Source organism: Ceratotherium simum, chromosome X (assembly GCF_057802395.1).
Source record: "Ceratotherium simum simum isolate JZ-2026a chromosome X, ASM5780239v1, whole genome shotgun sequence".
Classification (NCBI taxonomy): Eukaryota; Metazoa; Chordata; class Mammalia; order Perissodactyla; family Rhinocerotidae; genus Ceratotherium; species Ceratotherium simum.
Window position 1 is genome coordinate 13,535,820 of NC_141940.1, and position 24,375 is coordinate 13,560,194.

Consider the following 24,375-nt stretch of genomic DNA (forward strand, 5'->3'; position numbering starts at 1 on the left):
AATAGTATTCTATGTGACCTTTAGCAATCCATATGAAGTATGTCATATGCTCCATATGGAATTTTAGACGGAAAAAATGATTTTTTTAAAATTTAGCTTAGAATTTTCACAGCAGGAATTTCCACACCAACATTTCAGCTTTAACCTTAGAAATTTCCCAGTGGGTTGTTTGCAGATTTTTTTTTAAGTTTTGATAATCCCAATTTGCCTTTTTCAAACCTTTCCCCTTTCTTTAATTATAGTGCTGCTTAATCTCTGTGTTACTTCTAGCCCTGTCTGTCCAGTAGTATATTTGAACCAAAGAGAATTCCCTGGATGTGATTTCTACATCCTTACCCTCCTGGACACACTTGTAAAAATTCAAGCTTGTTTTATGAGTGTGTTTTTATTTTTGCTGCTTAAATTGTAAATTTCTTTCAGGAATGAGAAGTTATTACCTTCTGTCAGCCTAATTGCTTGGCTCTGCATTCATTGTCTCATATCTTTTGAACATTTTTCAAAAGCCCTTTAAAGTGAAAGGGGTAGATTAGCCTGAAGAATAAAACTTTTGGCAAATTTTGACCAACAGGTTAATTAAATATGTCATATTCCTGCCAACACTAGCTCATTTTGCCAAACAAAACCTGTTTCTATCATATTGACACCAACTAGATGTTATAGCTCCTCCAAGGCGACATTTTTAGGAACTAGTCTAAGCTGTATCTGCCTGACTTATTTGATCAAACTTGCCAACCAGTTTAGCCACAAAACTGGTTTGCTGATATTTTTTTTGTTGGGGGGGGTACCTTTTGAATTGATAGAATCCAGTAGTTGGCATCATGCAGACATAAGAAACTAAGGTGATTATAGTGGGAAAATCTTCAGTGATTTAGATGTGTAATAGAAAAGCTTCATGATACAAGTCACTACCAGCCCCAATCAAAAGCAATAGAGTATCAATGGTATAATCCACATTGATTTTGTATAGACCAATCATTGTGCAGTTAGGTGGTCAGAACTGGCCTTAACTCCCTGCCTCTGCGTGCCTTGTGGGTGGAAATTGACACAGCGTTAACCTAGCTAAGACTGCCTTAGTCTGCTCTTTAATCCTTCCAGTAGACCCCTGACTAGCTCCCTCCAGCCTGGTGTTTAGTTTTAGGGTGGGAAAGTGGCATTTACTTGTCTGATTATACCTTGATATCAGTTGAACAGGGGTAAAACAGGTTGATATAACAGGCTCCTCCCAGAATGGCTCAAGTGGCAATTTGCATGAAGCCAACTAAAAATGTCATAGTAAGAAATGGTTTAGGGCCTTGTTATAGTAGAGAATTTGTCTAGGAAGGATCTCTAAGGTGCTCTTCCATTCTTCTTACTTGGGAGTACACTTTGGGGTGCTCCTGAATGTTCTTCTTATTTGGGGTAATGGAGCTTATGCTAAATAATGGCTCACAATCACCTTCATGCTCTAAAGATGATACAAAAATCTCGGAAATCAAAACCTTCAAACGTATCATCTTATCTTCTTCCTTAGGTTCTTTATTTAAAAAAAATTAGACACTGGCTGGAGGTGACTTTTATATAAATTAAATGGCCATTAAATATTTTAAATTTTTTTTATAAATTAAATGGCCATTAAATGGGAGGATGCTACAAAGCAGTCACAGATAAAGACTTAGAACCTTTTCTTCACTGCAAACTGCAGATTCTGAACTTCTGTTGAAATCGTGGAGTTCTGAGACCGCAGCCCTATAATAAGCAGCATAGAATTTTCCCAGGGGTTCAGCGTGATATTTGTTTGCCATGGGTTATGTCCATGATAGGAGGAATTCTAGTGTCTTGTGCTGTAGCTTGGCATGCTGATTTGCCAGAACAACCAGGAGAATTTCCATAATCACCTTCATTCATTCAACCATTCATTCATTTATTCCTCTGCTCATTGAACCAATAAACATGTATTGAACCGCCTACTGATGAACATCTCTCTTTACATCCAATGTCTGAAAGACTAAATGGTTTTTCAGACTCTATGGGATTTTGAGAGTCGCAGATGAGGCAAACTATTGTGGGCACTCAGCATCGCTGCCTCTTTTGTTTTTTTTCCTTGTGAGAAAATGCAAGAGCAAAGTAGTGCATATGAATGCATAAAGGCCAACTGAAACATGGCAGCCACAACTATTCTGATAAGTCACATCTGTTTACATAAGGCCCGATTTGGCCATATCAAAGAGGCATAGGCCACTTCTAAGATAAAGGAGAAAGAGTATCTTAATGACCAATAGTCTGACATCCTGGGTGACTTCCTACTTTGTTTAATATCCCTTGCTAAGGCATTGGCCTCGTTTTAAAGAGAGGCAAAAGATGCTTTTACACTGGGTCGGCCTCCTACCTGACAGGGTCCCTAATGGGGTAAAGTGTGGGTCCCTACAGAGGTATAAGGTTCTCCGTAACTTCAACCAGTAAGTATCTTGGATCCTTTGTACACACAGCCAGAAACCCCTGTGGCAAGCAGGCTGCCAGTGCTATCCTCATGTGAGTCTTGGCAGCTGCTTTGAGAAGGGAACTCAGCAGTGGGTAGTGAAAATGTCTCTGGCATTTGAGAAAGAAGCTAAACCATTTACATTTAACAATTATAGAAGCAGCCTTCTGTTGAATTCTATTCAATTTACCACACATTGCCTGAGGGTCCACTGTAAGTTATCTACTGTACTAGGTGTTGATAATTCAGAGATGAATCAGATGTGGCCCCAGCTCACCAGGTGCTCTCATTCTAGTTAAGTTATAAAAGGGATTCATATGGAACACTTCCGTAAGCAGGTATAAACCAGAATGGTAGACTCAATGATGTAGTTTGTTATAACACATCTGAGCTATTTCAAGGTCCGAGTCACTACCTCCTGAAACCTCCAGTAAAAAGGCAGGTGTGGTGGCCTCCACCACAGCCTGAGTTCTGTCATGACATTGGCATGGATTCTGCTGTCTTCAAAAATAGGTTCCCTCGGTCCTTTAACTCAACAGTGTAGTTAAGCTACATATTCCTCAGCTATATTTTCAGCAATATAGTTAACTTTTGAATTAAAATCCCATCATTAAAGATCATAAGGCTTTTCTTTAGCTTATAAATTGACAAAGCTGCATCGCCATGCTGCTGACAGTGTTTGATGAAACTACCATTGAGCACTGAACAGTGGAACAGCAGGATAACACTGCAAAGGAAATTTAAAGTTTAGGATTTTTGGCATTTCAAAAAGTTGTGTCTCCTCTAAGCACAATTGTTGGGCTGTCTCTTAATCAGTGAAATACACCTGGACTTTCTGGCCAAGTAGTAAATACCGCTTCCCATTTTCAGTGGCATTTTCCACATATCTTTATGTAAGTTTTCCCGTGTAAACCATCACGATCAAATGGGAGGCTTGGCTTTGCCTACTAGATGTGGAAACACTGTAATCTTATGAGAATGGACCCAGCAACATGGCCGTGCCTAGCATGGGATGTCTGCACAAACAAAAAGAAATATTCCATTATGTAGGGAGCTCTTTCAGAGTAGACGACAGGAAAAGGAAGAATGTCAGCTGTCTGAGCAAAATTCCCAGAGAAAGCACTTTGAAAATTTTGGAGAATACAACTTATCCTTATAATAACACATACAACCATGGGTTCCGAGGGTAATAGCCCTGTGAACTGAATTAGACAAAGTTGAATCCTAATGTCGTGGCTGTTGAGGTGGACCTTTATGCATTGGCCTCTTTGACCTACTGCTAATTTAGCCAGCATCAAAGCTCTCTAGATAACTGCAAAAGAATGTGGAAATTTCATACTGTTTTAGCTCATTATCTCCTGTCCTTCTCCCCTCTTCCCCCCACCAGTTGCTACCTATATCAATTTTTGATTGCTTTAGGTACTCTTTCCATGCACTCTACTGCCTTCTGTACTTTCATATTTCCTTTTTTTCCTTTATAAAATAACCTAATCTATTAACCCCTAAAATTTCTGCTTCATAGAAATACTTTTATCTCTCATGGTTGGATACAAGGTTTTGGGCATACCAAAATGTGCTTATAGTTACAGTCTTAAATAGATAGGCTTATATATTAAACACAGGAATGGGGGTCTTGGTATCACGTAAATCTTGTTGCAAAGTTTTTGCCCACAAAATAGAAAACAGAGCAATTAAAATTTTTTTTCTCAGAAACTATTTATTTCTCTGGCTTGATCATTTGGTAATTTGCATGTTACCAACATGTCACCAACTTTCTTTATTTAAGGTAAAATAAGAACAGGGAAAAATGTAGTTATGTTAAAACATATATGAATAAATCAAAGTATTTGCCTTTAAAAGTTTAATTGTTTATTAGACTCTGCTGGATATATATGTTACTTGAGCTGGTTTCTTTTTTTAAGCCTATTTTCATTAGTCACTAAGTAGATAATATGGGTAATCTTGATTATCAGAATTGTTAACCTCATCCCCATAGTTAACCACTCATCTTCTGTTTTGCTTGGGCAATGCCAAAAGCAAGTCTGTAAATTAGCTTGTAACTTCAGACACAGAATAAGAAGGAAAAAAAATAACCTCTTAGGTTTTCTGATTAAACTTTGTTACTAATTTTTACTTTTTCTAGATGTTTTAAGGGAAAAATTCATAGTTCTTTAGCCTACCCTTTTAAAGAGATCTCTGTAGGAAAAAGTGGGAAACTGACCGAATTATGTTAGAATAAAGGAAGTTAAGCATTGGTCCAGAGGGTGATGGGACTGAAGTGTTGGTTTCACCAAATGTTTTCCCATTGTGTTAGTTTTGACTGGGTTTTTAACCTGCAGCTGCCCAAGGGCAGTCAGTCCCTTCATATTGTATCTGCTATTAGATAGGGGAGATAGTTACTTCAAGATAGATTGGTGATGGACTGTGGGCGTGGCTCTCTGACCAATGGACTTTGAATAATGTAGCTTAGTGAATTAATCGTTAGAGATAAGCCTGATTTCAACAAGAAGCATATTTTTAAATTATTTTATTCAGAATAGTCAATTTTCCCGTTAACAAAATAATTTTAAATTGATATACAGAGAAATAGTAATTTGCACATATAACGAGGCTATTCCTAACTCTAACTCTACTTTTACTTCAGAAAATAACGTCTTCAAAACTAACATATCATTTTGACTTCAAATTCTCAAGGTTTCTTTTTAAATGTCTTAAATTTCAGAGAATATTTACTTTTTTTTTTTTTTTGTTTTCTGCATTTCTCTTTTTTCTACTGCAATTTTCCACCTTTTGTGCAATTGTGAACAAGGTAACGAAACGCCTCCCTTCCTCAGGAACATCTACTATCTTCATGCTTTCTCAAACTTCCAGCAATCACAGTTTCTCTTGGAGTGAATAAGGTGATTTCCTTTCTTAATGTACCAACTTGCTTGCATCCTCATTTGCTTGACACCATTTTCTGATTCTTTATGAAAAATTACTTCTTGTGATTCATTTTTATATCTTCTATTGATACTTAAGAGTATTTTGTCGTTTTCCTTTAATCATTTGTTCACCTTCTCAAATTGTCACACTGGAGAGGAAGTGATTTTCAAAAACTTGGACTGTAAGTCTCTAGTCCCCTTGATTCCTGGTACGCAGTAGAAGCTACAGCGTGTTACAGCTAGTCTGTTCACCAAGACAGAAATGTTTTGCACAAATTTCCCTTGGGTCAATACACTCACAGCACTGGCACAACTCTCAGAGGTGTTCACCAAAAGGATGGTAAGGTTTACTAATCAATCAAACCATATTGACTCATCTACCACATAACCTACCAGTGTCATTTCCAAAACCCAAGTTTGCCACATACTACTAATTAATGTCTGTATACTTCTACCATGAAAACAATTCAATTTGAGTTGGAGACTTTCTTAGGTCTTTCAATGTGTTCATTTAAATGTTTTGCATTTGCTATAGTATAATCATTTGTACTTCTGGCCAGAAGAGTAGTCTATAGAAAATGATTTTTCTCTTCTACATTTTTATCACCAGGTAGGTTAACTAATCTTCAAATGCTTTAAGTATCTTTACCTCACTATTACAGAGAAATCTGAGCTGTAAAAGGGCATCTGACTCATTATCCGCCAGACCTTCAGTCAGACCTCTTCTTTTACGAACATTCTCAGACGAATCTAATATATTGTAACAGGTACCTAGTGTTAAACCAGTGGGCTGGCTTTAAAGAAACAGATTAACAGCATTATAAAGAAAAAAAAGAAAAGATCTCTCTAAATTTTCTCTGCTGTTGGTGTGGTGAACTTTATACTATTCTTTGCAAAAATATAAAGATGCATTACTTGGAATATGGGGAAATACAGATTTTAAATTTGCTAAGCCCCCAAATAAAATTTTAGGCATTTTCCAGAGCTGCAGGATAATACAGTATATTCAATTGGTAAGGGGCAAGTTGTCATGGCACTGCCATCACGTGACAATGCTCACTAATAGTGATCAGGAAATATAACTTTGATTTAAAAAGATCATTTGGAAAATTGGAAATATATATTCCAAATTTGCATCTGTATAATATCAAGTCAGTTTAGCATTGCATGTTCTTTTGGGAATTATGTGAAAATAATTCAGTGTGTTTGTACCTCCATGTGCTGTGTCTGTGTGTTTGCAGGTATACACTTAATGTCCTTGTAAATGTCTGATCCCAAAATATATATTAATGACCCAGTATACTCTAATCACTTTTTTTAATGTCAAGTTTTATTCAAGCTAAATCTTTTCAACTTTCAAAGGTAAAATCTTTCCTAGCCATTCAGGGGGATGGTAGCCTAATTATAGAGAATGCTTCATAATTAATTTTTCCAAAAATGAGTAAATTCATTTTATAACGTATTGTTACATTTGCCCCCAAAAAATATTGGGGAGGAAATGCTATGCCATGGGAGGAATCCTTGAACTCACAATGACTCCTCTCTCTGCATTCTGTGTTTCCCACTCCAAGGGCCTCAGTCAACCCAGACCTTTAGAGGCCTTTTATCCATCCGTGGGAATTTAGAGTAATTCATGAATGAGCTTTATGAGTTTGTCAGCTTAGAAACAACTCTCTACAGCTTAGGGCAAGGCCATCTTTCATGCACACATAAAAATTAATGATCATCGTGAATGAAATTGCAGGTCATTTCACTTTGAAGCTAACAGTTGTAAGTCTACCTCATAGTCCCATTTTTTCGTCAGCTATCAACTTCCCCACCCTCCAGCAAAGAATAAAAATTGAACTAATGGATTGAATCCATTGGTTCTTCCTATCTCCTACAGTTCATCACAATGTGCATCTGCAAGGTTATTTTGGAAGGCAACTCATTTGCCTCAGTCAGCATCATTCTACCCATTTTGAGTGACTCACCTGCTTATATTTTTCCCCAGTAATGACTCTCCTTCCCAGTAGCCTTCAAAGTCTTTGACCCTCTTGTCCCAGATAGCCTTGTCCTAAGCTGTGTGGTGCATTTTATTTTAGCTCTACTGTTTTCAGTTAATTTTGTATCCCCCTGGATTGCTTTCTTTAGCTTGGTCTGTAGTTTGAGGGACTAGGCTTGGTAGCAGACACTGCTACTGCTTTTGGCCTCTCCAGGGTCTTAACTCCTACATAGAACTGAGGAAGTTGTTTTTTTAAATAATTGTTTTATTTTTTATGTAGTTATTTCTTCCAGGAATATATTTTCATGTAGCATTATTTCTCCTCCAAGGAAAATATTTGGCAATTAGTTTAGCCACTGAGTTTGTCCCTTGGTTGATAAGGGAACTGCATGACTCCTTTTGTAAGTTCTCAGTGTGAATGGTAACCTTATTTTGGTTAGAGTCACCATGACCCTGCTACCTGAAGAACTAATAACATGAGAATATGGAACATAAAAAGGAATGGAAGGTATCCTAGAGGACTTCTAGGCCAACCATGGCAAGGAAGGTACACCAAAATAGGAAGAAAATAGCATACTCCTTAAGGCCCTCCGCTATCCAGGTTTAAAAAGGTTGGATTTTAGAGTGGAGAATCAAAGTTAGGGCCCTCCTTTGACATAGGACTTCCACTTGTCGACATGCCTGATTTACACTCAGTGATCAGTTGGCCTATCATGTCCCATCCCGATCGTGGCATTTGATAATGTTTAGAGGACAGAGAAGAATCTACAGTCACTTGACTCATAGATACATGATCTACCAAAAAGAAAATTAACTTCAATATTGTAGAAAGGAAATGTGTTTCTTTCAGTAAAGGAAAAATACTTTCACAACAATCTTTCAAAACTGAATATGTTTTCAGACTTTCTCTGTCAAAATTAACACATCCAAAAAACAGTAATTGATTCATTCATTCAATATATCCTGAGCAACTGCCATATGCCAGACAATGTGCTAGGTGCTGGAGACAGAAAGATAAATAAAACGGCCCTGTTTTCAAGGAGCTCACAGACTGGAGGAAGGGATCTTGGTGAGCTAAGCCTCTACTGTGGTAGATAGTCCTAGTGGTAACAATTATTAGGAGAACCCTGGAGCAATCCAAAAGCAAAAAGCATGTCTGAATCTATTCAGCTGACAGATGAAGAAAGGATTAAAAACTGGTTATTGTATCACTCTTTTTCCCCTGCATGTGAATAAAACTTGGCACTTTGTTAAGATAGTTGCTTTACTCCCATAGCAAAATTTACTACTTGATTTATTTTTGAAAATGCTAAACAGATGGTTTCACATTATTATTAAAATAAACCTGTTAACTCTATATATTTTAAATTTTTCAGAATCCGAATATTGAACTGCCTCTGTTATTGTCCTACAAGCATATTGACAGTGGTTACAGCTAAAAAAGAAAGCATGAAGAAACAACTACAAAAAGTTATCATCTCAGGATATTCGATATGCAACAAACTAAACCACTCTCTCATATCTAGGATTCAGAATAAATGTCCATTAAAATACCAAATGACTCTCTTAAGCATTTACAGTTATTGTAAGTAGCCATTATGGCCAGAGCTCTAAGTTACGAATTATATGAAAGTTGAAAGCAAGAATATTTAGAATTTCTGGCTTTAGATAGAATAATATAAATACCAAATGGGTGCTCTTTTAACCCATGAACTCTGTGAATGGATTTAAATACAATAGTATAAAGTAGAAGTCATGCGATGGGAATGAATAGATTTTGCTAATATTACTTTTTTTGCCTGGCAGAAGAAATAGGCTATTTGGATCATGTTTCTTGTTCCTGCTGAATGATAATCTTAAATTATTTTTTTTCAAACATATGAAAGGAATACTTGAAAATACAAGAAGACTAAATTATATCAATATATCAGGTAGAATAGTTAATCCTTTCTGTTCACCCACATGCTTATTTTTGTCTTGAGAGACTATCCTTGCCAAAAACTACCTTGAACACTTACGTGGAAAGAATGTTAATCCTAGGTATTTTTGTGAGAATCAAAAAAATATATTTATTTAAATTTTTTCTTCTGAATTAAACCCCACTTAATGGGTATAAGGCTACTAGATTTGAAAATAAAACGTTTCCAGTCACTTAGTAGCCCCTCAAAATAGTTACGATATAACAGATTTTTCCAATATTAATTTTACTGAGATATGAGGTAAAGTGGAGAAAACCATAGTTACACTAAAATAAGAAACATTCCGAACATCAGTCTTTTATAATTTTTTGAGGAGAGGAAGGAAAACTAACTTATTTCAAACTGTTACTGGTTTTTATTTGAAAGAGGCTGTATTTGTGCATATATGCAGCACTTTTGTTTAAGCTGCTTGTTTGGGAAGAAGGGATCCGTCTCAAGACGGTGGTTCAGCCTGCAGAGCCATGACTCAACGTGAATGTTGTCTGTCTTCGCAGACATGGCTAGGGTCATGGTCTAGCTCGAAACCATGAGATTCACTTGGGTAAAGTCCTCAACTTACTGGACTAGATGGAGGCTTTAGCCTCCTAAAGAATTCACTTAAAACATAAAAATAAATATGAAATGTCTTTATTAAATGTTAAAATCAAACACACTTCTTTTGGATATAAATGACTGGATTTGACTACTAGATTGAAATGGTCTTTTGAAAAGTGTTTTCATACCAGTTTCCATTTTTGATTGTCTTTCTGGCATGCCTGTGTTTATATTGTACCTTAATTTGGAAAAGCATTGGGTTCAATCTATACCAGTGTATTTATATAGTCCATATGGCACATTTGATTCTTCCATATATATTTTGCGTGAATGTCTAGGTGTAATTTTTATTAAATTCTAGAAAGGACATAATTTCAGTTATCAGAAACTATTCCATCGTCACTGATCCTTTTTCATTATTTCATTTGTTCTCATCTATCAGTATTATTTTTGAGTATTTTGTTAGGTGTCATTCACACCTTGCCTAAGTGTGCTGTGTTCTGGTAGCCCGTATTTGAGGTAGTCTGCTAGCAGAAAACAAAGTCTGTATATTCTTTGCCTATTCCAAAGAGCTAAAAAATCAGACCCAGGAAAGCTTTTGATGTTTTGTTGTTGTTGTTTTTGTTTTTATAGTTGTTGCTGTATTGTTATTGTTGTTTTGCATAAGAACTATAGGGACTGTGAATACAAATAAGAGAGCTAGGATAGATAGAGAGGCTTGGTCAGTGCGGAACCATTGGAGATTTGACATAATCAGAATATCCAGCATAGTGGAAATATAACTGGTGGCATGTAAAATTCCTTGCAGCCGGGAAGAAAGATGAGTAGGAGGGATTTAGAGTCATGTCTCAGCTACACATTACACTGCAGCTCAAATTCACAATGGCAATGATGTGTAATATCATGGCCTAGATCCTTGAGAGGTATCTGACTTTCCTTTTTGAAAGATATTTTATTAATGAGCTAAAAAATGGCTAGTGTGGGGTTAGCAGTTGGAATAACTTGAAGTAAGCCATCCAGTATCCCTAGCACTACAATCTAACCACCTTATTTTGTGATAGGGGAAGGGGAAAAATGTAATAATAGGATCATATACCCATCATTTGAATAATTTTAAACTATCAAAATGTCCTTGTAATTTTCACAACTGTTGTCCATTGTTTGAGGATGTTATCTACTAAATTGAAAACATAAATTCCATATCTACCACATTTACACCAGCAACAGTATAAATGTAAGTCTAAATTTGCAAAATTCATGATATTTAGTGATGGAATTTTTTAATTACATGCAATATATAAATGTGCAGATTTTATGCAAGTGTTGACAAAACCATTTTTCAGCTTGCAAAATGGGACTGCAATATTACATTTTTCACTTAAGCAATTTTTTACATCTACGTTGTTGCTTTCTATAATGAATGTGAATGCCATCTTTTATGAATGCAACTTGCCTTTTTCATTACAGAAATTTTTGTTTGATGTAATCAATAAACTTTGGTATGATATGATTGATATTTTAGCCTCCTTTTTGGAAAGGTCTCACTTTGACATAAAAATAATATGGAAGCGGGGGCCAGCCCAGTGGCATAGTGGTTAAGTTCACTCGCTCCTCTTCCATAGCCCAGGGTTCGAGGGTTCGGATCCTGGTCGTGGACCTACACACCGCTCATCAAGCTATGCTGTGGCAGCGTCCCACATAGAAAGTGGAGGAAGATTGGCACAGATGTTACCTCAGGTCCAATCTTCCTCACCAAAGTAACAATGAATAATAATAATAATAATAATAGTAATAATAATAATATGGAAGCAATTTGGTGATGGGAAATAAGTTTCTAATTTCCTCTTTGCCTGTATAACTCACAAAAGATTGACCATTTCTACATGTATTCAACTGGCATTTTAGGGCAATACCTAATTTGGGAAGGTTGCAGTATTTGTGGGAGTTTTGAATAAGACTGTATCTTCTTACTGCATAGTTAAAAGTCCAGCCAAATCAGCAAATACACATTGAAAATCTACTGTGTGCTTGGCAGTGTGCTTGCTGCTGCCCACACACTGGAGGTAGTGTGATATGTGGTCTGTGTCTCCATCCCATTGAAATCATTTGATTCTTAAGTAGCCAGAGATGCAGAGATTTTACAATAGCTTGAAACTTGGTCCAAAGGTGTGTACGTGTACACCTCTCTCTCCCTCTCCCCCTCTCTCCTCCTTTCCCTTCCCCTTTTCCCCCCTCCTGTGACATTGCTCAGCCTGCATCCAATTATTGGGAAAGTCCCTTTTCTTGAAAAAACCTGCTCTCCTTGACAGCTAAGAAACTGAAGTTTCTCCACTGTAGCTGGTTGCATTACATTTTTACACTTCAGTCTCCGTGTTTTTGTATCCTTTTCATTCTGTTAGTCTTTGACCTACATTTAGTGCATTTCCTCTTTTTTTGTTAAGTGGGAAATGTGCTGTATATGGAAGTGAGACCTGAGTTAAAGTTTCAGCTTTGCCGCTTAGAGCCATTTCCCTCTGACTCCTCTTTCTTACCTGTAAAATGATGTCTTGGGAGCGAGTGGTAGTCAAATGAGGTAAAGGTCGAAATTGCTTTGTAAAATGTCATTTGCTATTCAGAGAAAAGCATTGTTTTATATTGAGTTTTTTATTGCTTTGACTTTTTAAATGAATAGGTGTCATTTACCAAATTTTCGTAGATGTGTCTTAGATTCTTTTTACCTGCTTGGAATTCGTCTGTTCAGGCTTCCTTCCCTTCCCCCATCCAGCCTTTTGGGGAGCTGCCTCACTGCTGAGTCTGCCCGGTGTTAGCCAATAAAGTAAGTATTGTGAGGGTCTGAGTGGTTTGGCCCCTTCAACAAGAAGCACATGCAAAGGTTAGGGGCTGAGGTTATCACTATGGTTATTCAGTGAATGTGTCCATGGCTGAAGTGCTGGGTGCATACTAATGAAGTTGAAGGCCTGAGTTCTGGGAATAGTTGTCAGAAAAAAGGGGGCTTAATTATTTCACAATATTTTTTAAATTAATTTGGTACATTTTTCTCAGCAACTAATGGGCAAAGAAATGTGTATTCATTTCCTAGTTTTGTGAGCCTGTTGTGCTGAAGAAATGTTGCTATGTGGATCAAGCAAGTCCTCATCTTATAGGTCTTAAGGAGCAAGTGCTAGGAGCAGGCCTCTGGCTGAAAGGAACAGTGCACCTCTCAGGGGGCCAGAATTCCTGCTGGCGGCAGGTCTTTGGCTAAAATGCCTACAACTTCTTTTGTCTCCGTCAATTTGCAAGGACATATTTCCTACCAGTAAAGCCCCTAAAATCCCAACCCCTCATATTAGCTAACACCTATACAGCACTTACAGGCACAGACTTTACGAATAGCCACTGCTTTAATAGTCCCATCAACCCTATGAATTAGGCACTAACATTTCTCCATTTGACAGATAAGGAAACTGACTCACAAACCAAGGTCACACAGTTTGGTAGAGCCAGATTTGGAACCAAGGTATTCTGATTAGAGTCCATGCACTTAATCAAGACGCTGTATTTACATCATTATACCACTCCAGATGGCATGGATAAACATAAATCACCACAATATTAATGCAAAATATTAATATTAGCCATGAGAAAACAGACCCAAATTGAGGGATATTCGGGGATATTCTACACAATAACAGGCTTGTAATCTTCAAAATTATCAAGATCGTTAAAGACCAAGAAGGAACGCCCAGATAAAAGGAATGAAGACGACATAACAACTAATTGCGGCATATGACCCTCAGTTGCATCCTGGACCAGTAATTGGACATTAGTGGGATAAGTGACTACAGTATATGTTATATACCTTTATATAGGTTATATCAATGTTAATTTCCTGACTTTTGAAATTGTGCTGTGATTATATACAATGTTGTATTTGGGGCAATCTGAGTGGAGAGTAAATGGGAATACTTTGTACTATTTTTGCAACAAGTCTGAAATTATTTCAGAATTATAATTTGAAAAATAAAAAGTTAAAACAATGAAGCATAAAACATTAATGAGAGAGGACATTTAATTGAGCTGTCTGAAGAAGACTACAATAGAATTCATTAGATAGTATCCACATAGCCCTTTACAGAATGCTTTTACATACCTTGTTTAATCTTCACAACAGCCCTATGTAGAGATCATTAAACTCAAGATTCTTACAGATAAAGAAACTGAGGCTCAGATAAGTTAGTTGTCTTGCCCCAGGTCCCTCAGGACTGAATCCAGGTCTGACCCATGTGTTTCCCACTACACCACACTGTGCAGTTTGTCTAGGACTCCTGAAGCATGTCCTGCCGGAGTCTAGAATGATTAAAAAGGCAAATCTTACTGCAGTCATTTTCCCGTGGGCCCATCAGGATGCAGTCAGTCCTATCCTAAAGCACACTGTGAACCGGAGTCATGCCAGTGCTCTGTAAGGGTTGAGATGGGTGACCTCAGAATGCCTCCGACCCAAGTTTTCCCTTTCGTCCCTTTCATCTTTTTTTTTTTTTTTTTGGTAAGGAAGATCAGCCCTGAGCCAACATCCATGCCAATCTTGCTCTTTTTGCTGAGGAAGATCGGCCCTGAGCTAACATCTATTGCCAATCCTCTTTTTTTTTTCCCCTTTTTCTCCCCAAAGCCCCAGTAGATAGTTGTATGTTATAGTTGCACATCCTGCTAGTTGCTGTATGTGGGATGTGGCCTCAGCATCGCCCGACAAGCAGTGAGTCGGTGCGTGCCCGGGATCCAAACCCGGGCCGCCAGTAGCGGAGTGTGCGCACTTAACCGCTACGCCAGGGGGCCGGTCCCCTTTCATCTTATTTGATGGTGTTAAACTGGGCTTCCCTCAAGGACTGCTTTTTCAGGTGTTTCCCTGAGGTAAGTTTTATCCTCCTACCCTTGTTTCCTGCCCTCTGAGTGAACACAGTTTTAATAATGAGCCATCAGTTTAGCCACCTACACCTGGTATCTAAAGTCTGTACATCACTTAAAGCGGGAACATGGGGATGTTGCCGGCTCTCTCCATCTCTAATGATTCTACCCCACTCCTATCAAGAGTCAGGCCGAGGTGATTGCTATTCAACGTTAACTGCACTGGGTTGTATGAAACATTAGAGTCCTGGAACACGTTATTAGGTATTCCTTGAAAAATGCACGTCCACACTATGTGGCTTTAAGAGGATATCAGATTTCTTTCTATAGTTGTCCTGGCACCTCCCTTGCTCTCACAATCAGCTATTAATCCTTTTTGCTACATGTGTAGGTCCATATCTACTTCTCCCTCTTAACTTCCCCCTGACTTCTTTTTAAATTATAACATGTAACAGACTAAAAATCCAGAAGAATAAGTGTGTTAGAACTGGGTGTGTGCTGAGCTGTCAGGGCTGGTGCCTCCTCCTTCCCACCCCGAAGCCTCAGGAACCGTGTAAAAACTCCTGCAGCTGGCTGAGTACTCCTTGATTCAAGACATTCCTCCAGGCCTCTCCCTGCTTTCTGTGTTGAGCCTCATGCATGGAATTCTAAGGAGCTGGAACCTGCCTTCCCGTGTCTCTTCCCGCCTTGTGGAAACTCCATGTGACACTGCTACTGTTTTTGGCTTTCACTTCCAACAGCCCAACAACCCAGACTGCCCCAGGCTCACCGGGTGCTGCTGCCCAGCCCTCTAGCTTGCCCTTCTCTTCAGAGAGGAACGTCAGACACTGCATATGAAATGATGAGGGAAAGGCTCTGAGTGAGGAGGCCCTGAGGATTTTTCTGAATAAACTATGGACTTGAATGCATAGACTTTGGCACAATCATTTGTTTGGCTCAGAAACATTGTGATCTTCGGTGTGTTTGAGATAATATTGCCTGGTAAGTGATTTCTAAGGAGTAATTTGACACTGCATTTTATGATTTGCTAAATTCAGGTGTGGCAAAGGTCAGTACAGTATCTAGGATACAGCATGATGTAGTAGAAAGAGTACCAGAGCAGGGGGCTCTGAGTTCCAGGTTTAGCTCAGCCACATAGTATGACCTTGGGCAAGTCACAATCTTCCAGTGATCTAATCTGTAACGTGGGTAACATTCCTACTCTGCAGTGTGGAGAGATTACATGAGATCGTGCATGTTAAAACACCTAACACAGATGGCGCCTAGCCTTAGCACATACTTGGTACTAAGAAATTGTCAAACATCTTAATACCTTTATTGAACCATAGAACGAGAAGTAACCAAAAGCAAAGAAACTTTGAGAAAGCATCCAATTCAACCACTTAATTTTACATAGAAGAATACTGAGGTCCAGGGAAGGAGAAATGATACATCCAGAGTCACACAACCAATTAACTGCAGAGGCAGAACCAGATGCTGTATCTCTGGAATTAGGAAGCCAGTACGTTTTCCCTTTTCAAATACTTCCAGTGTTTTCAGTTCCCATCATTGGCAGTTGTTAGACACCTTCTCTTTCGTTTTTACTTTCCACCTGCTGGACCCAATTTTGCCTCCTAGAGCAACACAAAACAAGATGACTCCCTCTGACAAGACAGCTTTTCACGTATTTCAGGATTGCTCTCATGTTCATCCACCCCTTTTCCAGGATACCCATCTCCAGTGCTGTCAACTCATCCTTTGTATGGCAAGCTTTCCAGAACCATCACCATCCTGGCTACTTGTCTCTGACTAGGCTCCCATTCATCAATGTCCCTCCTAAAAGGTGGCACTAAGAACAGAGTGCAACATTGCAGCTATATGGTAGAACAATTACTTTCCTTGTTCTATTAGCTCTGTTTCCATTGCTGTGGCTGAAGACTGCATTTGCTTTCTTTATCAGCCACATCATGCTATTGGCCCAGATGTTTTCACATATAGTGTTGCCAAGCCATGTGTTCCTATATTACTTTCCTAGGGCTGGTGTAACAAATTACTACAGACTTCATGGCTTAAAACAACAGAAATTTATTTGCTCATAGTTCTGGAGGCTAGAACCCTGAAATCAAGGTGTTGACAGAACCACACACTCCGAAGGCTCTATAAAAATTTTTCCATGGGACCGGCCCCGTGGCCAAGTGGTTCAAGTTCTGCACGCTCTGCTTCAGCAGCCCGGGTTTGCGGGTTCAGATCCCGGGCACGGACCTACTCCACTGCTCAGCCATGCTGAGATGGCGACCCACATACAAAATAGAGGAAGATCGGTACAGATGTTAGCTCTGGCTAATCTTCCTCAAGCAAAAAAAGAGGAAGATTGCCAATGGATGTTAGCTCAGGGTGGATCTTCCTCACCAAAAAAAAAAAGGATTCTTCCTTGCCTCTTCCAGCTTCCGGTGGTTCCAGGAGTTCCTTAGCCTGGGGCTGCATAACTCCAATCTCTGCCTCCATCTTCAGCATGGCCTTCTCTTGTCCCTGTCTCTCCTTTGTGTCTCTCTTGTAAGAATATTTGTCATTGGATTTAGAGGCCGCAGGGATAATCCAGGATGATCTCATTTCGAGATTCTTTATTTATTTATTTATTTTTTTCCCCAAAGCCCCAGTAGATAGTTGTATGTCATAGCTGCACATCCTTCTAGTTGCTGTATGTGGGACACGGCCTCAGCATGGCCAGAGAAGCGGTGCATACGCGGCCTCAGCATGGCCAGAGAAGCGGTGCGTCGGTGCACGCCCGGGATCCGAACCCAGGCCGCCAGCAGCAGGGCACGCGCACTTAACCGCTAAGCCACAGGGCCGGCCCTCATCTTGAGATTCTTAATTACGTCTGCAAAGACCTTGCAAAGGTCACATTCACGGGTTCCAAGGATTAGGATGTGGACGTATATTTTTGAGGACACCAACCCAGCTCAGCCTCCCATCCTATAATTGCATCATTGTCTTTTGGAGCATGAATGCAGAACTTTTTTATTTACCCATGTTTTATTTATTATTGGTCTTCCTAAGCCATACCAGCTCATTTAAAAATTGCATTACAGTAATAAGTATAGTGTTTTGCTGATTTTGCATTTGCCTGCTACTGTGGGAACTCTAATCACCCATCAAAGTCATCTCTCCTGCAGGATCTCATAAGAGCTCTCTTCGTATGACATCTGAGGGTCTCCTCTGCTCCTACTCTGCTCTCTAAAGTGAGAGGACCATGTCCACAAAGCTACTGTGAAGGTATCATACTAATACCACCTCCCACCATGGGTACCACCATGTGATTGATGCTGTTCCCTGAAATGTAGGTGTCTATTGTAGGGACCTCTTCTGTGGTCCCTAAACAATTTCCCTTGTGCTCCCTACATCTCACACAGATGTCATATAGTGTTGTCTTTCCCTGGTAGAGGGAGACCCCATGGGCCTGAGCCAAAGGACAATCTGAGTGATGGAAATATTTGCTCCCTGACCTGGGTTAGGGTCCCAGGCTATCTGCTCCCATCACTCTGTGCTTCCCTTTTCATGTCACTTGTTCAATATCTTCCTTCTGCTGGTCTGCAGGCTCCATTGAGGCCAGTGACTAAATCAGTCTTGTTCATCAGTGTGTCCTCATTGCCTAGTGCAGTGCTGGGCACACAGCAGGAATCCCAGTAAATGTTTATTGAGTAAACAAATGCTGAATGACTGGTGGCACTAGATCACCTGAGAGAAAGTTGTGAGAGTCACTGTCACACTGTACCTGCAGCATTGTCATCCAAGGCAGCACAGCATAGGAGTTAAGCATGTGAACTCTGCCACTTACTAGTAAGGTGATTTTGAGCAAGTCACTTAATATCTGTGTGCCCCAGACTCCTTATCTCTAGACTGGAGATGATAACAGTGCCTACATCATATTGTTGTGTGGGTGAACTATACGTGAAGTGCTTAAAAAAGTACCTGGCACAGAGTAGGTCCCATAACATCATACTTTATTGGTTTACATATTTCACCCCACTATACTTGTAAGCTTCCTGGGGGCAGGACCCATGTCTGTTTTTCCTCCCCATATATCCCTCAGTGGCTAGCACAGTGTCTGGAAAATTGTATGGGCTCAATATTTGCTAAATGAATGAACTAATAAAACTACTCAAAGTCTTTATTCTCCTAATAACTGGCCTAATTACTGTCTCTGTGCCTTGATGCATCCCTTAAGTGACTTCCTTCCTATGAGGCGCCTCAGTTCCTTTCTAGATCTAGACCTATTACAAAGTCGTCTTACAGATCTTCTAGATATGCTCCATATGGATGAGTCCTGAGAAAAGCACAATTTTAGGTCTGAGCTGAAGTCCTCCCAATACTGTTTTTTTTTGTTTGTTTGTTTGTTTGTTTTGAAAGATTCGCCCTGAGCTAACATCTGTTGCCAATCTTCCTCTTTTTTTGTCCTCCCCAAAGCCCCAGTACATAGTTACATATTCTAGTTGTAAGTGCTTCTAGTTCTTCTATGTGAGCCGCCACCACAGCGTGGCTACTGACAGATGAGTGGCATGGTTTCGTGCAGAGGAACCGAACCTGGGCCGCCGAAGTGGAGCGCACTGAACTTTAACCACTAGGCCATCAGGGCTGGCTCACTATACTGATTTTTAACCCAGTATCCCAACTTGTTGAGATCTTTTAAGTCTTGTTTCTATAATCTCTGGTAATAATGCCACCTCCAATCTCTGTGATATGTACAAATTTGGTAGACGTGCCTTTTAAGATTTGATTCAAGTTACTGATTCAACATAAATAACTTTGTTTGACTGCAATCCATTACACAAACTCTATATATTGAAAATTGTGTACAGGGCAGACCTAAATATATATTCATTACACTAACATGTAAACAATCATAACAGAAAATTCTAGAAATAATAACTGCTTTATAAATATATGTTCGATGATAGCTGAATGTAATGTATAAGGTGGCAGACATTAATGATTATACTACTGAAAAATAATGAACTCAGGAGTGTAATTTCCTTGTAAGATACAAGTATCAGAGTCAAATCTCACATTTGCAGTACAGTTCAACAGGATGCATATTTGTGGGAGAAATTCCACACAATTTCTCCAATAATTAAACTCATGTGAGCCATCACAGGACAGATGGCTGTGCTATTTAAAACAAATTATAACCTTTAAGGATGAACATGTACTATTGAATTCTAAATATAAATTTGCTTTGAATTTTAATTGAATAGTACTATTGTTTAACAGGTAAAACTGATGTGAAGACTTCTGAGTGTTTTTTTTTTTTAATAAAGCAATAATACATCTTAAATGACAAAAACATAAGTCAGGCAAAGATTATTTGTGCAATTTTTCAATATTTCTGGAAGCTTTTGAAAACCCTTTTCCTGACATTTAAATTATGTGTTCTATTGAATAATTTTGGAACTAGAAAGGGATGACAGGTTTTTATCTTGTTTTCTTTCCATGCCTTAAAATTGGCCTGTATATAAAATTTAAAAAGCAATGTTAACCTTCTTGTCAATCACTGAAGTGTCATCAAGGCATGTGAGTAACATTGTGTTCACTGATGGCATAGTTAATACTTCCCCCCAGAGACCCTCTTTTTGATTATAGGAAATCTCCTGACCATTTGATTGAAAGCACTGTCTAATCCGATGTTTAGATTTCAATGTGTGTTTGTTTTTTTTTACTTTTTTTATCCTTGTGGTATTTAAAATGCAATTTTGTCTACTTGGGATTTTTAATGATAGAGGTGTGAAAGAACGCATTGTGCAAATGTAATCTGTTCACCTTATTTCATCACTAGTCTGATATTGAAAACCTAGACATGTTTTTCTTCACACTTATTAAAAAGCTATTGCCAGTGGGAAATGAATATGCTTTAATGCTTATTAAAATATTCAAAATTATAAACAGTATGATCTCAAAATGACTGGTGAAAAATGCCATAATATTAACCATGGTTGCCATGAATAATGCAATTAAGGCTGCGTTTTGCTTTTCTTTTTTTTAATGCTTTTCCATAGTTTGGAAATCTTCCACAATAAGGATATATTACTCTCATAATCAAAAAAAATGCAAACAAAAAAATAACAAATCAGTTATTCTCAAAGAATAAAGATGTAATAAGTTTGAACAGTTTAGTACTCCCATTTCTTAGGTAAGAGCTTTAATCAGAAGTCGTGTTGTAACTTTGTCAGTAAACCCTTTGTATATGAATACTGAAATCTACGTTGTTGAGCCATAAAAGCTGCTCATTTGTGCGAAACACGGTGCAAGTGAAGTGCTATGCAGAACACAAGGGCTGTGATGTTTCTGTTCATTTACACTTTCATTTTCAAACGTGGCAAGCTTGCGTGATGGAGTAACTGATGACTGCTTGGCTGCAAATTACAGATAGTGATAGGAGTGATGCACTAGTGCTAGTTCCCAGGGGGCTTTCAGAGTGGCTGCTTTCTCAGGTGCTCTTCACCGGCCACCTTCTCTCTACTCTTCCACTCCTCTAGCTTCCACTGTACAGTGGTCAGTGCAGTGATTTTCTTGTAGTTTCATTCTCTGTGCCCTGGTTTGAGAATATGATGATACTACAATGCCAGTGAACAGTCACAGAGAGTTTGAGAAAAGAGGTGGCAGAAATTAAAATGCATGATCCTAGATTTTCTAAAAGAATATTCATAAGATGGCAACTTAACGAGTAACTCTGTACTTTTAGTACAAGAAACAAACCAAAAAGCAAACAAAACACATAAAACTATTTGTTCAAATGGCAAAAAATATCTACCATTATTGTGCTGTAAGAATAATTTTGGAAGGATAATTTTAGAAAATTGTTGCATTTCAAACAAAAATCCATTTTAGTTGACCTGATGTTTACCTAATTTAATGAGTTTTATTTTTTGATACCTACTGAAAATCAAGCAATACTAATGATATAAATGAGAAAGTCACTTGACATCCCAACCTCCCCAGCTAACCATCTTCTTCAGAATATCTCTCTATACATATACATACACATAACATGGGTATATATACACACACACATACATTTATATACATATGTATAATTTTATATAAGTGAACCATATTATACACACTACTTTATGTGTATATGTACATATTTTTTTAACTGAGAAAAGCCACGAAGACCTTTCCATGTTAATTAATTCAGATATATGGCATCCTTTGAAATCACTGGGTGCTCTTTTATTGATTTCATGTACATGGATTATTCAACCATTCTCTAGTTGATGCTATTTCAGTTTCTCCTCCTCCTCCTCCTCCTGCTATTGTGAATGACCTGCCAATGCAGTGTGTACAAAAACATTTGCACACTTCTTATCTGATTAACCTCTAGTATAAAATCAAAGGTCGGAAATTCCTGGGGCAAAGGATGTGCACATTTAAAATTCTGATACATATTGACAAGCTGTCCCTCAGAAAAGCTGTATCAGTCTGTAGCTCCAACAACAATAAGCCCATTTACCCTCACCAGTAAGTAGTATCCATCTGTTATCATTCCCAATAGATTGGGGTTGGCAAACCACAACTCATGGGCCAAATCCAGTCAGTATCTTTGCTTTTAAAGGGTGATTAAAAAAAAAAAGACAAGAATAATGTGGGACAGAGACTGTATATGCCCCACAAATAGTGTCTTACTCTTGGTAGTATTTGCCTTTCTTTGCTTATTTGTGAATTTAAATATTTTAAACATGTAGATGTTTGTATTTCCTGTCAATTACATTTCCTTTACCCGTTGTCCTATTAGGTTGCTCATCTTTTTTCCTTCCTTACTTGTAAGAGCTCTTTATATGTTAGGAAAATGTACATTTTGTCATATATTTTGCATGTATTTTTCTCCGTGTCAAATTACCATTACGTACGGCATCTTTTTACGTTACAGAGGAACTTTTAATGAGTATGTAATCAATGCAAGTGCTGAATGACAGCGGTTGGTATTTTAGATACAGCAGTGAAAGCAGTTGTCTCTGACATGCTGATATTTGAGCAGAGGCTTGAAATAAGCAAGAAGGGAGCCCTTTGGATTAATGGACGAAGGGGAATCCCGGCAGTGGAAACAGCAAATGCACAGACTCTGAGATAGGAGCTTCTGCGGCATATTGGAGGTACTGCCTGGAGGCGGGCCTGTCCAAAATGGAGGGAGTGGGAGGAATTGAAATTAGATCAGGAAGAAGGAAATCATGTAGAACCTTGTAGGCCCTGGTAAGTAAAGACGCTGCATTTTATTCTGATTGTTATGGAAGTTTGGAGCATTATGAACAGAGTGACATGATCTGACTTAAGTTTTAAAAGGATCCTTTGAGTCTAATTTTGTTGTCTATTTTTAAATATGTTTTATATTTTCTTGTTATAAACTAAACATATGTCCATTTTCAAATATGTCGATAATATAGAAAAGCATAAAGAACCAAGTAAGGGTGAGAGTATTTTAATAAGCCTTTAGGGATACATACATGTACACATATATATGTATATATATATATACATATCTTAAGGTTGGGAGGCACCTTAAAGATCTTCTGCTTCAGCTCCTTGTATGTTTTGAGCAAAAATACTTTACTTTGAACCTGGCAGGCTAACTATTTTTTAGTGGAAGCTCCATTTCCCCAGCGTTGTCCTTGTAAATAAAACAATTGTAGGTCCTCTTCCTCTACTATGATACAGTGTATGGTTTATAAAATTGTTTTCGGAGTTCTACTTCAAGTCAAGGCTTTTTTACGTTTGTAGTTGCTGACAACAGGTTGGTTTTGAAACATTTTTCCAAATCTTCATGTTTAATTTGAAATTAAGAGCAAGAATGAATCTGCTCTCAGAGCAGGCACAGAGACAGGCTGTGATGAACTGTGGTTCCTTGTGGCCGAAGAAACAGGGAATGAGCAGCAACTGTCTTATGGACAAACATTTGTGGTAAGGATTCTTTGCCTTAGATTAATATAAGAAACGGATTTGGGCCGGCCCCGTGGCTTAGCGGTTAAGTGCGCACGCTCTGCTGCTGGAGGCCCGGGTTCGGATCCCGGGCGCACACTGACGCACCATGTCTCCGGCCATGCTGAGACCGCGTCCCACATACAGAAACTAGAAGGATGTGCAGCTATGACATACAACTATCTGCTGGGGCTTTGGGGGAAAAAAAAAAGAGGGGGAGGAGGATTGGCAATAGATGTTAGCTCAGGGCCGGTCTTCCTCAGCAAAAAGAGGAGGATTGGCATGGATGTTAGCTCAGGGCCGGTCTTCCTCAGCAAAAAGAGGAGGATTGGCATGGATGTTAGCTCAGGGCTGATCTTCCTCACACACACACACAAAAAAACGGATTTAAGCATTAGTGGATCAGTGTTGGAATATTCCTCTATAAAATAGCATCCACCATACCCAGTCACTTCCATTTCTTGAAGTAGTCTCTTTTTCGCCAGAATCCCACAGTTCTAGGACCAATGACTTGCAGGACAGTGTAGTTCCTGTAAAAGTGTATCCATACATACGGGAAATGATAACCTGCTTCAGTTTTCTCTACCAGTTCTTTGTCTACTCTTCAGGTGTCTCCTAAAAATAATTAGGGATGAAAGCCGGGTGGGAATTTCCCAATTGTGGATGAGGACATCA

At 38.6% G+C, this 24,375-nt stretch overlaps 1 protein-coding gene across 4 annotated transcripts in view; it reads left to right on the forward strand.

Annotated features, from left to right (window-relative positions):
* The window catches only part of ATP11C (ATPase phospholipid transporting 11C (ATP11C blood group)), a 177,200-nt gene extending 165,810 nt beyond the window's left edge, over positions 1 to 11,390 (forward strand). For 2 of the 4 annotated variants that reach the window (XM_014796220.2, XM_014796219.2), the window contains one exon: positions 8,740 to 11,390. Coding sequence is in view for 2 of the 4 variants with exons in the window: in XM_014796219.2 (XP_014651705.1) it covers positions 8,740 to 8,802 (63 nt within the window). In the remaining 2 variants the exon portion in view is untranslated. Of the gene's footprint in view, positions 1 to 6,041; positions 6,147 to 8,739 lie in introns of those variants that run through there. The other 2 variants (XM_014796216.2, XM_014796221.2) reach the window with 2 other exon arrangements.
* Positions 11,391 to 24,375: the final 12,985 nt, after the last annotated feature.